Genomic DNA, 15820 nt, shown 5'->3' on the forward strand with positions numbered 1-15820 from the left:
ACGCTGAATGGGCCGGGCTGAGCTGCTTTACGCTGAATGGGCCGGGCTGAGCTGCTTTAGGCTGAATGGGCCGGGCTGAGCTGCTTTACGCTGAATGGGCCGGGCTGAACTGCTTTACGCTGAATGGGCCGGGCTGAGCTGCTTTAGGCTGAATGGGCCGGGCTGAGCTTCTTTACGCTGAATGGGCCGGGCTGAGCTGCTTTAGGCTGAATGGGCCTGGCTGAGCTGCTTTAGGCTGAATGGGCCTGGCTGAGCTGCTTTAGGCTGAATGGGCCGGGCTGAGCTGCTTTACGCTGAATGGGCCGGGCTGAGCTGCTTTAGGCTGAATGGGCCTGGCTGAGCTGCTTTACGCTGAATGGGCCGGGCTGAACTGCTTTAGGCTGAATGGGCCGGGCTGAGCTGCTTTAGGCTGAATGGGCCGGGCTGAGCTTCTTTACGCTGAATGGGCCGGGCTGAGCTGCTTTAGGCTGAATGGGCCTGGCTGAGCTGCTTTAGGCTGAATGGGCCGGGCTGAGCTGCTTTAGGCTGAATGGGCCTGGCTGAGCTGCTTTAGGCTGAATGGGCCGGGCTGAGCTGCTTTAGGCTGAAATGGCCGGGCTGAGCTGCTTTAGGCTGAATGGGCCGGGCTGAGCTGCTTTAGGCTGAATGGGCCTGGCTGAGCTGCTTTAGGCTGAATGGGCCGGGCTGAGCTGCTTTACGCTGAATGGGCCGGGCTGAGCTTCTTTACGCTGAATGGGCCGGGCTGAGCTGCTTTAGGCTGAATGGGCCGGGCTGAGCTGCTTTAGGCTGAATGGGCCTGGCTGAGCTGCTTTACGCTGAATGGGCCGGGCTGAGCTGCTTTACGCTGAATGGGCCGGGCTGAACTGCTTTAGGCTGAATGGGCCGGGCTGAGCTGCTTTAGGCTGAATGGGCCGGGCTGAGCTTCTTTACGCTGAATGGGCCGGGCTGAGCTGCTTTAGGCTGAATGGGCCTGGCTGAGCTGCTTTAGGCTGAATGGGCCGGGCTGAGCTGCTTTAGGCTGAATGGGCCTGGCTGAGCTGCTTTAGGCTGAATGGGCCGGGCTGAGCTGCTTTAGGCTGAATGGGCCTGGCTGAGCTGCTTTAGGCTGAATGGGCCGGGCTGAGCTGCTTTAGGCTGAATGGGCCGGGCTGAGCTGCTTTAGGCTGAATGGGCCTGGCTGAGCTGCTTTAGGCTGAATGGGCCGGGCTGAGCTGCTTTAGGCTGAATGGGCCGGGCTGAGCTGCTTTAGGCTGAATGGGCCGGGCTGAGCTGCTTTAGGCTGAATGGGCCGGGCTGAGCTGCTTTAGGCTGAATGGGCCGGGCTGAGCTGCTTTAGGCTGAAATGGCCGGGCTGAGCTGCTTTAGGCTGAATGGGCCGGGCTGAGCTGCTTTAGGCTGAAATGGCCGGGCTGAGCTGCTTTAGGCTGAATGGGCCGGGCTGAGCTGCTATAGGCTGAATGGGCCGGGCTGAGCTGCTATAGGCTGAATGGGCCGGGCTGAGCTGCTTTAGGCTGAATGGGCCGGGCTGATCTGCTTTAGGCTGAATGGGCCTGGCTGAGCTGCTTTAGGCTGAATGGGCCGGGCTGAGCTGCTTTCGGCTGAATGGGCCGGGCTGAGCTGCTTTAGGCTGAAATGGCCGGGCTGAGCTGCTTTAGGCTGAAATGGCCGGGCTGAGCTGCTTTAGGCTGAAATGGCCGGGCTGAGCTGCTATAGGCTGAATGGGCCGGGCTGAGCTGCTTTAGGCTGAATGGGCCGGGCTTAGCTGCTTTAGGCTGAAATGGCCGGGCTGAGCTGCTTTAGGCTGAATGGGCCGGGCTGAGCTGCTATAGGCTGAATGGGCCGGGCTGAGCTGCTTTAGGCTGAATGGGCCGGGCTGAGCTGCTTTAGGCTGAATGGGCCAGGCTGAGTTGGTGGGGCTGAGCCGCTTTAGGCTGAATGGGCTGGGCTGAGCTTCTTTAGGCTGAATGGGCCGGGCTGAGTGGGTGGGGCTGAGCCGCTTTAGGCTGAATGGGCCGGGCTGAGCTTCTTTACGCTGAATGGGCCGGGCTGAGTGGGTGGGGCTGAGCCGCTTTAGGCTGAATGGGCCGGGCTGAGCTTCTTTACGCTGAATGGGCCGGGCTGAGCTGCTTTAGGCTGAATGGGCCAGGCTGAGTGGGTGGGGCTGAGCGTGGTGTATGACTGTACAGGTGTTGGATGTCAGAGCGCTGTATCTGTGTGATCAGGTGGAGACCCGTGCTGCCTTCCTCCTGATGATGGAGGTGTGTCGTCTGCTGGGTCGAGAGGAAACTGGAGCGGCTACAGAAAGAGAGGCTCACCTGCTCAGGCTGCTCACACCTGTCGCTAAACTCTACTCAGGAAAACAGGTACACGGTCACATCCCTCAACGCCACACAGCCACTAAAGCAGCGCGGCGGATGATGTTTCGTCCGTCTATTCATTTTATTTCTTGATCATTTTGGTTTAATCCTTTCTTCTCCATTTTCTGTTGTCGTTGTTTTTGCTTTTATTCATTTAACTTTTCAGTTGTAAAGCACTTTGAGGTGCTTTGTGTATGAAAAGTGCTCTATTAATAAAATGTATTATTATCATGCTAAGTGTTGCTATTGATTGAATTATTATTGCTTCTGTGAAGCGTGGACAACCTTCAAAATCAGCGATTTAATGAATATACAGAATTGTCTTTTATAATATAATACAACTATAGCAAACTTTATTGATAAGCCTTTTTCATATAAACAGCAGCTGAATGTGCTTCACAGCCGAGCATTGAAGAGGAATGAGATGGAATATAATCTGCTTTACTGCTGTGCAGACAGACAGACGGACAGACAGACGGGTCATATACGCTGAGCTTTAATGTCCTGTGTGAATCATAAACGTTAGACTGAGGTAAATTCTGTGACCCTCCTCCCCATGGAAGACTGACCCTCTCTGGACAGGGCTTTAATCAGGCGTCTGTCTGAGAGCCAGTCAGCACTCTGAATACACAGAAGAGGCCCAGTCAGGTTCTGCTCCTTTGTTGGGAAACGTTTATAAAACTTGATGAAAGATGAAAACATGTTGCTGAAACTCTGCCTCTCGTATTCAAACTCTTTAAAAACTCTTACTGTCATAAATGTGATAAATATTGAGGCGTAAAGGTGATTAAATAGTGAACGTTTGAACTGTTGGGTCTTAATTACAACATAAACATCAATAGTTTTTTTTTTCCTTTTCTTCTTTCTCCCAAAGTAAGACGAGTCACATTTCTTTTTTTTTTTAATTATATTTTTATTGTCATACACAAGCATACATGTCATTGTGGGACATATTTCAATCTTTTTGCGTATATGTGCACAGACACACACGCCAAAAACAACACAGTTGTCATAAATTTCTGTAAGTCCCTATACATAAAGCCCCCAACAACAACAAAAAGGAAAAAAAAAAATCCACAGTATCAGAACTACAGTATATACATACAGGGGGTGATCTTGTCTGTTCAGAAATATAATTAGTTTGTGAATATGAAATCAGGCCTAAGGGGTGTGACATATTTAACCCATTTTTCCCAATCTGAGAGGAACCGTCTCATTGTAAGATTAACAGACGCGGTTATTTTCTCCATGTCATATATGTCCTTTATAATATCCATCCACACCTTTAAAGTTGGACACTCCCTTGACAGCCACTTCCTAGTGAGAGCTTTCTTAGCTGCCACCAACAAAATGTTCATTAGATGTTTATCTCTTTTCTCCCACTTTTGGGGTATAAGCCCAGAATATAAAGTTTTACTTTCTAGGGTAATTTCACATTCAAAAATCTCTTGCAGGGTTTTATGTATCCTCTTCCAGTAGACTGTAATACCGGGGCAGTCCCAAAATATATGGTAATGAGTTGCGTTTAGATTTCCACAGTTCCTCCAACACACTGGGGGGTTATTATCATAATGGGCCTTCTGAGAGGGTGTAAGAAAATATCGTATCAGGGTTTTCCACCCGAACTCTCTCCAATACTGGGACCTGGTGCATTTCCATTGATATCTCCATATTAGTTTCCATTCTTCATCTGATATAGTTATCCCTCCTTCCTTCTCCCATTTTGTTTTAATGTATAAAGTTGAATGTGTTTTTAAATCTGACAGGGCTCCATATAGACATGAGATCATTTTACCGCTGGTATCTGCATTATATGCTTTCCTGAACAAATCCATCAGACCTGCCCTTAAATCAGTTACATTTTGTGCCTCTGTTTTAATAAAATTTCGCATCTGTAAATATCGATAGAAATCTTGTTTTTCTAACAAGTGTTTCTTCTTCAACTTTTCAAAACTAGGTAATGCTCCTTCTTCCAGTATTGTACACAGTGCTGTTAATCCCTTGGTCGTCCAGTCCTTAAATCTGGAATCCAGTTTATTCGGTGTAAAGTTGGAGTCATATGCACACCATTCGAGGCATTTATGTAGCCTTGTAAGTTGTCATCTGCTAGGATTGCCTGAATAGGTATGGGGGTTATTTTTTCCTCAATATTCTTCCAGTGTGCATTATATAGTGGGTTGCACCAGTATATCACAGCCCTCATTTGTGCTGCGAAGTAATAATCTCTTAGAGAAGGTAGACCCCACCCCCCTTTTCTTTGATTAATTGTAAGGTTTTAAGGCGGACTCTAGGCCTTTTTCCTTGCCATATATATCTCCAAGTATAGAGCAAACAACTGAGGTGACCATGCACATCCCTGTCTAGAGCCTCTTTCTATAGTAAAGCTGTTTGATAAATGTCCGTTAATCTTAATCCTGGCTACTGGGTTATTATATAAAGCCTGTATAGTTGTAATAATCGTATTGTGTAGGCCAAATCTGTGTAGAACTCTATAAAGAAAAGTCCAGTTAACTGAATCAAATGCCTTTTCAGCATCAACGCTCATCACCATTGCTTTTATTTTATTTTTTTGTATATGATCTATGACATGTAGGGATCTTCGTATGTTGTCCTGCGTTTGACGTTGTTTTACAAAACCAGTCTGATCATTGTGAATCAGAGTTGGTAAGAACTCCTCTAATCGTTTAGCCATGATGGAAGTAAAAAGTCTATAATCTATATTTAGGACAGATATTGGTCTGTATGTCCCGCACTCTGTATTGTCCTTGCCTTCCTTTAATATAGCTGAAATTACTGCTTCCTTCCAGCTTGGTGGTGTTTGTGCCTCTTTTAAAACCCAGTTCAAAGTAGGAAGCATAACCGGAATTAGTTCGTTACGGAATTCCTTGTACCATTCTGCTGTAAAACCATCCAATCCTGGTGATTTGTTCAATTTAAGTTTACTGATTGCCGCATTCAATTCTTCTTCAGTTATATCGTCAATAAGCATTTTATTTTGTTCATCATTTAAAGTAGGTAACTCTAATGAGTTCAAAAAAGCATCAATCTGGGTCACACTTCCCCCTGGGATTTTAGAATATTGCGTTTTATAAAATATTTCAAAGGCATCTTGAATTTCATTTAGCTTATGTTTTGTTTTCTTTGTTCTCGGATCCTTAATTTTATGTACTGTATTTTCTGCTATCTTTTTTTTCAATTTCTATGCCAGTATTTTCATTGATTTAGACCGACTTTCATAATATATTTGTTTTAATTTCTTGTGTAGTCAAGCTATTCATTTCATGTCTAATTTTGCTTTTGTCAAAATTTCCTCAAACGTGTTTTGCGCCAGGCATGACGTGTTTTTTTTCTAGTTCCTTCAGTTTCCTTTGTATCTCCTCCATTCTCTGATTCTTTACTTTTTTCTTGTAAGATGATATTGCTATTATCTTACCTCGTTGAACTGCCTTTAGAGTATCCCACAAAATGGGCGGGGAAACCTCCCCATTATCATTAAATTCCAAATAGTTTGTAATTTCTGCTTTAATTTGTTCCTTAAAGCAAGGGTCATTAAGTAGACTTGTGTTCAGTCTCCATATACTATTCTTTGTCCGTATACCAAGGTCAACACACAGGTATACAGGCGCATGATCACTTAAATCTATTGTTCCTATTCCACAGGAGTGTATATTATCTTTGTCTGTTGCGAATGTTATAAAGTAGTCTATTCTTGTGTAACGGGAATGGGGAGCAGAATAATATGTATAATCCCGTCTGTTAGGAAATAGATCTCTCCATATGTCAATTAAACCAACTTCCTTAACCAGGGTATTTATTTTCTTATGTAGTGCCTTTGGTTCATTGGTTTTTCCACTCGAAGAGTCCAACTTCAGTTGTAGATGTATATTTAAGTCTCCTCCACATATCAAGATTCCTTCTGTTTTTGTTACCATAATATTAGTGATCTTTTGAAAGAAACTAAAGTCACTTCCTGGCGGTGCATATATATTTAGTAAGGTGACTGGTTGTCCCTCTACTTTTCCCTGTACTAAAATAAATCTGCCCTCTTTGTCACCCATTTCCATTTTTTTCTCGAAATGTAACTTACTCGAAACAAGAATCGCAACTCCCCTCCTATGTCCTGATTTATATGATGAGAAAAACAAATGAGTAAAGCCCATACCCTTCAATTTTTTATGTTCCTTATCACTTAAATGAGTTTCTTGTAGGTACACCACATGGGCTTGTTCTTTCTTCATTTTAGATATAATTTTCTTACGTTTGACTGGATTTAACAGCCCCTTTACATTGAAAGAAATGATCTTTACTTTATCACTGGCCATATGTGTTTACATCCTGAAAGCCAATTATACTCACAAACATAAAACTTATTTGATCCACCCCCTGAACAAGAAGAAAACAATAGAAATATAACTCGAACATAAACATAAATCTGGTTCCAAGGATGGGGTCTCAAATAATAGACCCTGTGTAGGGCTGGAAGGAACATCTAGCCATGGGGGAAAGCCTCGCCCATCTGTGTGAGGAGGGCCCCCACCGAAATAGTCTCAAAGAAGAAAAAGAAACCTCTGTCCATTGACTTCTGTATGTATTCCTCCCATGTATTTGTTACGATATTAATGGGGAAGGGGTGTTTGTCAGAAAACAATATAAAGACTTACTATGCAGAAGAAACGCAACCTCTTATGCATTTCACTGACAGAGCAGTGTTGTGAGCTTGAAGGTATATTTTAGCTTATGCGCATTTTTAAAGTCAGTATTACTCGCCTAAGGGGGATGAAGTCTGTCTTCTAAAGGTTCGTAGCCTCTCTCGGATATTGCTCTCCCGCTCCTCAGTCTGCCTCCGCTTTCTCAGTTCTCCCACTGTTGTCCACGTGGAGCGGGAGAGCTGCTCAGCCAGGCTCTCTCTTGATGTAGTCACTTTGACAGGGAATCCTCTGTCCTTCATATCTGTAGTCGCTTCCTCCGCCGTGTGGTATAGTCGCGTCCCATCCTCATAAAATACTCTCAGTTTGGCCGGAAATGGGGTTTGGTAGCGAATACCTCTCTTTTAGCACTCGCTTGGCCTCGGAGTATTCCCTGCGTTTCTGTAGTATTGCTGGAGGATAGTCCTGGTCGAAGTATATTGGTCTCCCGTTCCAGAGCACTCTTTTCTTGCCCCATGTCTTGCATAGAATTTCTTCCTTTGTTTTGTAACGAAGAAATTTGATGATTATCGACCGCGGCTTATCCTCGTTGCTCCCGGAGGGTCTCGGAACGAGCGAGCGGTGTGCTCTCTCAATCTCCAGCTGGGTGCTCGTGGGTAACTCCAGAGTTTGTCGGAGAAAACTCTCGATAAACTCCACCATAGACGACCCCTCCTCTCCTCCTGCGACATTATAGATCCTCAGGTTCTCTCGCCGAGATCTACCTTCTTGGTCGAGCAGTTTGTTCTCTTGCTGGGTCACTACTTTTATCAGTTTGTCCAGAACTTGCTCGACATTCTGTACGCGACTCTCCGTCTTTTCAATCCGTGTCTCTGCCTCGGCTATTTTGTGGTTGATGTTGGTGAGCTCCGACTTGATATCAGATAATTGCTGTTTTGCGTCTTTGCGAAAGTCCCGTATCTCCTTCAGGACTCGCGCTAAACTAGCTGCCTCGTGTGCTTGAGGATTAGCATTAGCTTCGTTACCTTGTGTTTGTACGGGGCTGTTTTCTGCGATTTCCTCATTTGTCGGCTCTTCCATAGTGCCTTTTTTATTAACGTCCCTCTTCCCCATTCTTGCCTCACTTCGTAATATGAACTTGCAGTTGTTTTTAGATGATTTAAAGGAGCAAAAAGCTAGGTTTTTCGGAGGAGCCGAAATCTTAGGCTGCCATTCACATAGATGGCGTCCCGGAACCACCAAGTAGAACTTTTCTAAAAGTCACGAGTCACATTTCTGATATAAAACTAAACCTCACACGGCCTTTAGACTGCCCGGCTCCACTGACTGGCTGAGACTCCAGCAGACGTGTGACATCAGACGTTAAGCCAAGCCTTTAGAGCTTGTGAGACGTTACTGTAGCCGATAAACAGGCAGGTTGCATCTTCGTTTTACTAAATAAAAGTAATATTAAAATGGTTAATCGTTTTGGCACAATGGCCCATAAGACCCCAGTTACGCCCCTGATCATTCCTTATTGTACAGTACCACTCCATAATGAGGGGCCCGTTATGGCTGTGATTAAATTTAGCCACCAGATGGCGCTGCATCACTTCCTATAAGAACTGAACTGACTGAATCTGACCCGGCAGAGGCTTCACTGAGACAGCGTCCCCCCAAACGGACACCTGAACAGCGAACCACAGGGACCAGGGGTCTAAAACATCAGATCTTTCTTATCTATTCGTAGTCTGGTGAAAAATAGTCATAATTCATCATGTCGTACATTTTACTAATTTCACAGATTTTTTTTTAAATAAAGGGAGACACCGTGTGCATGACATCACCCTGTGTGTTTACAGTGCCTGATGAAAGAGTGGCATCTTAGAAGAAGCTCTGGTTTAGCCTGCAGTCATGTTGTGAACGTGTGCTGCCACGTGTGAGAGCCGCATTAGTGCCAGACTTTCCGGCCCAGAAACGAGCAAAAGCTCCAGATTCACCAGCGTCCTGTTTTAAAGTGAGACATGACTTCACAGTCGTGTTCACGCTACACTCACTTATAACAGCGAGAAAGACGTCTCGTGCTCCTCCCGGGTTCCTACTGCGCCTCCTGCAGGAAAATCGGAGCATCAGCTTTACTGGAGCAGTGTCTCCAGGTTAAATTCCAGATGAACCCCTGGGTGAAAGTGCACGTGTAAAGGGAGGCGTGGCAGAAATTTGATGCTGTTATTGCTTTGGAAACGATTGCCGGCCCAGACCTGCAGTGCAGCTGCCCAGCAGACGTCATTCTGATGAACCTGTTCTGAACTGTGTCTGAACTCTGTTTCAGGCGGTTGCCGTGGTGTCTGAAGGTTTGGAGTGTTTTGGAGGTCAGGGTTACATAGAGGACACCGGGCTGCCCGCCATGCTGAGAGACGCACAGGTAGGTACAGCACGCTTGCGTACATACTCACTGGCCACTTTATCAGAAATTCATAACTTGGATCTACACTCATTGTCTGTTATACAGTGGGGCAAACAAGTATTTAATCAGCCACTGATTGTGCAAGTTCTCCTACTTAGAAAGATCTGGGTCTGTAATTTTCATCATAGCTACACTTCAACTATGAGAGACAATATGAGGAAAAAAATCCAGGAAATCACATTGTAGGATTTTTAAAGAATTTATATATAAATTATGGTGGAAAATAATCATTTGGTCAATAAAAAAAGTTCAACTCAATACTTTGTAACATAACCTTTGTTGGCAATGACAGAGGTCAGACGTTTCCTGCAAGTCTTCACCAGGTTTGCACACTGTAGCTGGTATTTTGGCCCGTTCCTCCTGCAGATCTCCTCTAGAGCAGTGATGTTTTGGGGCTGTCGCTGGGCAACATGGACTTTCAACTCCCTCCACAAATTTTCTGTGGGGTTGAGGTCTGGAGACTGGCTAGGCCACTCCAGGACCTTGAAATGCTTTTTACGGAGCCACTCCTTCGTTGCCGAGCGGTGTATTTGGGATCATTGTCATGCTGGAAGACGCAGCCACGTTCCATCTTCAATGCTCTCACTGATGGAAGGAGGATTTGGCTTAAAATCTCACGACACACGGCCCCGTTCATTCTTCCCTCAACACGGATCAGTCGTCCTGTCCCCTTTGCAGAAAAACAGCCCCAAAGCCTGATGTTTCCACCCCCACATGCTTCACAGTAGGTGGGTCATTCCATGGAAATGGCACATTTTGAGTCCTCATCTCCTCTTTAGGTGTATTTTATCTACTGGGTCACAAAAATCTATATTTTAACAGCTTTACACATACATTGAAATATCTCCTTTAATACAGTGTATTTTTTTTATTTGATCTTTTTATGAGAACTTTGTTTATTTATTTTTGCTGACACCACCTATTTTGTCATGTCACTCATGGCCTTCAACGAAAGTATACTTAGAATATACCAAATACAACTATAAAAAAGTCCATATATTTTGATGTCAACCTAAACAACTGTCTGTGTTTAATTGTTTGTGATATTATTTTTCTAAATTAATTGATAATTATTTATTAAAATCACATTATTTAGTTCTGTACCTAAGTAACCCCTCAACCCCGTAACACAAATGAATCTCCCCCACAAAAACAATGGTATGATCCATATGATCCATATACATCAAGAAGTGACATCACTCAAGTCTTTTGGACAACAGGACAGCAAAGACAGGCAAGTGGCTTCCTTCTTTTATTTAATTTTGGTCATTTATCTTGTGATATTGTGGTCGCCAAACTCAGTGACTCAACACCGTCACATGAAAAAAAGATAGAAAACTATTACTTATAAAAAAAGTTTTTTTATTTCAAAACTATAAGCTAATTCTGAATCTCATGCATGCCATGTGCTCTCTCTCTGGTATACAGTATGTAGAGCAGCGGCCATTTTGTGCAAAAATCACAACCCCGTCACACTCGACCCCGTCACACTCGACCCCGTCACACTCGACCCCGTCACACTCGACCCCGTCACACTCGACCCCGTTACATGTTTGACTGTGAGGTTTACAGATCAATGATACATTTAAGCAAAAAATTTGAAAATGTCAAAGTCCAATTTGAACCATTCTAGTGGAATGACCCAGGTATGGATGCAACTCAGCATTCTTCTTCCTCCAAACACGATGAGTTGAGTTTTTACCAAAAAGTTCTACTGTGGTTTCATCTGACCACATGATATTCTCACAGTCCTCTTCTGGATCATCCGTATGCTCTCTGGCAAACTTCAGACGGGCCTGGACGTGTACGGGCTTAAGCAGGGGGCACGCCTGGCACTGCAGGATTGGAGTCCCTCTCGGCGTCGTGTGTTACTGATGGTAGCCTTTGTTACTTTGGTCCCAGCTCTCTGCAGGTCATTCATCAGGTCCCTCTGTGTAGATCTGGGATTTCTGTTCACCGTTCTTCTGATCATTTTGACCTCATGGGATGAGATCTTGCATGGACCCCAGATCGAGGGAGATTATCAATGGTCTTGTATGTCTTCCATTTTCTTACAGTTGCTCCCACAGTTGATTTATTCCCACCAACCTGCTTGCCTATTGTAGATTCACTCTTCCCAGCCTGGTGCAGGTCTACAGTCTTCTTCCAGGTGTCCTTCAACAGCTCTTTGGTCTTGGCCGTGGTTGAGTTTGGAGTCTGACTGTTTGAGGCTGTGGACAGGTGACTTTTATACAGATAACGAGGTCAAACAGGTGCCATTAATACAGGTAATGAGTGGAGGACAGAGGAGCTTCTTAAAGAAGAAGTTACAGGTCTGTGAGAGCCAGAAATCTTTCTTGTTTGTGGGTGACCAAATAATTATTTTCCACCATAATTTACAAATAAATTCTTTAAAAATCCTCCAATGTGATTTCCTGGGGTTTTTTTCTCATATTGTCTCTCATAGTTGAAGTATACCTATTGTAGGAGCCTAAATGCAGTTTATTTTGGTTAGAATATTTTTTTTTTTTTTTTTATTTAAAAGGATGCAAATTCATGGGTAAGATAAATATTGTTTGTAATTTCATGATTCAAAAGGATTTATAAAGATTTAAAATACTATTTACATATGTACAGTCCATTGATATTGTGTAATTAAGATCTGACTTTTATTGTGACAATTAAAAACCCACGATTTGGGGGTGATGTTGACATGCCAGGGGAGCGTGGTCAGTAGGAATCAGAAGGAGATTGGAGCGCAATAGTTTTTTGACCTCGCCCTTCCCAGGCTCCGTTGAACTTTAAAAGAATCTTTTACTGGAAATATTTTATGTTTTTGTAATGTTGTGTTAAGTTTTCAAGTAAATAGTTAAAACGAAGAAGTGGACTCGTGGATTTATTTTTGGAGTGTTTTTTGATACAAGGGAGTCTGACGAGCGTCAAGCTAAAGCTTCAATAAGGACAGTAAGAACCTACATTTCAGTCAAAAAACTTGCTTTTCACGGACTACTGGATACAAAAACTGGACTAGATAAGAGGGACAACGAAAGTAGAACACCCCTGCACGGATTTGGAGACTTGTCATTCGAAGGGAAAACGACAACTGTAAGTTGAAAACTGTGACGGATTGGCCGTGTGTCAGTTAAGATTCAAAAAAGACGTCTAATAAATAAGTGGAATGCATTGGAAAGCTACATGCTTAAAAGTTCGCTAATTCATGTGGATGTGAAAGATTTAAGCTAACATGCAACAGCAAGAACAGAAAAGAGTTGTAAAGATGACAGAAAAAGGAATGGAAGATCATAAAGCCAGGATACTGAATGCGCGTAAGGGCAAGCTAGCCCAGCTTACTAGCATGATTAAGCATTTTGAGGAATTAATGGCGGACGATACGAACGCCGACCTCGTTAAGAATAAGCTGCGTGTCGATTTCAGTGCTTTACAGACCGAATTCTCCGACTTAAACTTTAGTCTGGAGCAATACATGAGTGAGGAAGAATTTTTGGGAAATCAAACGAAGTATTTTGAGCCCAAACAAGCCTCAATGAATGATTTCTTTTGGAGATGTGAAAATTGGATGTCAGAAGTCATGAAACGTACTGAGCAGGCTAAGGAACGTGAATGTGATGCAGGGCAAGCTGATAACAGATCAGTCCGTTCAAAAAGGTCTAGTTCACGACATTCTACTGTAAAGTCATCTTCCTCCAAAATGAAAATGCAAGCAGAGCTTGAGCATGTATCACTAAAAGCTAAGGCAGATGCGGTTATGGAAAAAATGGCCATTGAAGAGGAGGAAGCAGAGCTTGAGGCTCAACAAAGGAAAATTAAAGCCAAGAAAGAGCTGCATGAAATTAAAACAAAATTAGCTGAGTCTGATGCTAAGTTACAAGTTCTACAAAAATATGAAGATGAGCAGGATGATGTGAGCATTGGTGGGTCTGAGGTGCCAGAAGAAAAAATGTCAGTGAAAAGTGCTCCACAACTGCCAAGACCTGTCACACCGGTACTGAATTATTCCCAACATGATTCTTTTAAACAGAGCTTGCCTATTAAATCAAACAAAAATGTAATGGATGTAAGAAAGAAAGGAAATGACACAGTTGTGCTGGATAGTTTGTGCCAAGCCATAACACAACAGGCCAATGTGACCGAATACTTAGTGAAGAACCACAAAGCATCTCTACTTCCCGATCTCACGATTAAAACATTTAAAGGAGACCCATTGGAGTATAAATCCTTTATTAGATCCATTGAACATGGCATTGAAAGCCGTACTGAGGATGAAAGTGATCGCTTGCAGTTTTTACTGCAGTACACAAGTGGACAGCCACACGAGTTGGTGAAAAGCTGTATTCACATGCCACCTTCAACAGGATATGCCAAAGCAAAACAAATGTTGCAAGACTACTTCGGTGATGACTACAAGATTGCAGAGGCATACTTAAAGGAGGCCATGGACTGGCAGACAATTAAACCAGAAGATGGCGCTGCACTACAGTCATTTGCATTGTTCCTGACTGGCTGCTCAAACACAATGGCAGACATTAGCTACATGGAAGACTTGGACAATGCAGTATGCATCAAGGCATTAGCTAGCAAGCTACCCTACAAACTGAAGGAATCCTGGAGAAAATACGCCTGTGACCTGCAAGAGAAAACAAAGAAAAGAGTTAAGTTCAAGGATTTTGTTGAATTTGTAAACAAACAAGTCAAGTACTTACTGCACCCTCTCTATGGGAACATAAAGGACAACACCACCACCAACACAAAGGATTCAGTTCGACAGAAACCAAAAGCACAAGACAAAGACATGGCCAAATCCAAGAAAGTTTTCACAACATCCGTTGCTTCGTCTGCAGAAAACAAAGACAAGAAAGAAGGCGAAAGCTCAACATCTAACAAAACAAAATCAGTGGATGCTAATGGGAAACCATGTCTATACTGCAACGGAGATCATCACAGTTTCTCAGTCTGCAAAGGATTCAAAAAGAAGCCACACAAGGAAAAGATAGAGTTTTTAAAGGGCAAAGGGCTGTGCTTCGCATGCCTGAAACATGGCCATATGAGCAACACTTGTACAGAGAAGGCTCAATGTCAAGAATGTGCTCGTCCACATCCCACTCTATTACACATCACATTCAAAGAGTCAAAGGACGAAACAAAGAAAGACGAAGAAAGTAAAGATGAGCAAGCTGTGACAAACGCTCTTGTTCAAGCAACTGAAGTATGTACCGTCACCGGGGCCGGTAAAGAAGATTGCTTCCTGTCCATAGTTCCGGTAAAAGTCAAGGCACAGAAAGGAACCAAGATAGTGACCACGTACGCGTTTCTGGACCCAGGCAGCTCCGCTACCTTTGCTACTGAGTCACTAATAAACGAGCTGAACCTGAATGGACGCCGCACAAGCATCTCCTTGAGAACCATGGGGAATGAGTCCGTGGTGAACACGCGTATAGTAACAGGACTGGAAATCAGTAACCTGGAAGGTGACCAGTTTATTGAACTTTCGGAGGTGTTTTCCCAGAAGGCCATTCCTGTGACAAAGGATAATATCCCACGCCAAGAGGATGTCAGTAGGTGGCCTCACCTAAAGGAGGTGAAGCTTCCAGCCGTTGAAGCAGAAGTAGGTCTGCTCATCGGAGCTAACATCCCCAAGGCCATGGAACCGCTTCAGGTGGTGAACAGTGTGGATGAAGGCCCTTATGCTGTAAGAACGGCTTTAGGCTGGACAGTTAACGGTCCTCTCAAAGGAGGCAATGACGGACTGAGAACCAGGTCGCCTGCAGTTACAGCTAACCGAATCTCAGTAGCCAGGCTAGAAGAGCTTTGGCATCAGCAATTCAAGCTGGACTTTCCCGATGCAGGTCTGAGTGAAGACATTGAAATGTCAAAAGAAGACCACCAATTTATGAACATGGTGTCTCAGTCTGCACAATTGCAAGATGGTCACTACAGTATTTGCCTTCCACTGAGAAACAAATCGCTGTGCATGCCCAACAACAGATCAGTCGCAGAACAACGTGCACTGAACTTGAGAAAAAGATTCATTAAAGACACAGACTACCGTGCAGAGTATGTTGCATTCATGGAAGACATTGTCAAGAAAGGCTACGCAGTTCAAATCGACAGAGCTGAATGCGAACCGACTGAAGGAAGCACATGGTATCTGCCCCATCACGGAGTCAGACACCCAGTCAAGCGCAAGCTGCGCGTTGTCTTCGATTGCGCAGCAAGCTATGGAGGAACGTCGCTGAATCAACAGCTTCTACAGGGACCAGACCTGACAAGTTCGCTAGTTGGCGTCCTCACACGGTTCAGGCAAGAAAGTGTCGCTGTTATGGCAGACGTGGAAGCCATGTTTTATCAAGTGGCAGTGAAGGAAGAAGATACAAATC

At 44.1% G+C, this 15820-nt stretch overlaps 1 protein-coding gene across 3 annotated transcripts in view; it reads left to right on the forward strand.

The window, feature by feature from the left end:
* The window catches only part of LOC108413824 (acyl-CoA dehydrogenase family member 11-like), a 45225-nt gene that overhangs the window by 13192 nt on the left and 16213 nt on the right, over positions 1-15820 (forward strand). For all 3 annotated transcript variants that reach the window (XM_017686500.2, XM_017686499.2, XM_017686498.2), the window contains 2 exons: positions 2223-2363; positions 9312-9404. In XM_017686500.2, coding sequence (XP_017541989.2) covers positions 2223-2363; positions 9312-9404 — 234 coding nt within the window. The remainder of the gene's footprint in view (positions 1-2222; positions 2364-9311; positions 9405-15820) is intronic.

Source organism: Pygocentrus nattereri, chromosome 12 (assembly GCF_015220715.1).
Source record: "Pygocentrus nattereri isolate fPygNat1 chromosome 12, fPygNat1.pri, whole genome shotgun sequence".
Lineage (NCBI taxonomy): Eukaryota > Metazoa > Chordata > Actinopteri > Characiformes > Serrasalmidae > Pygocentrus > Pygocentrus nattereri.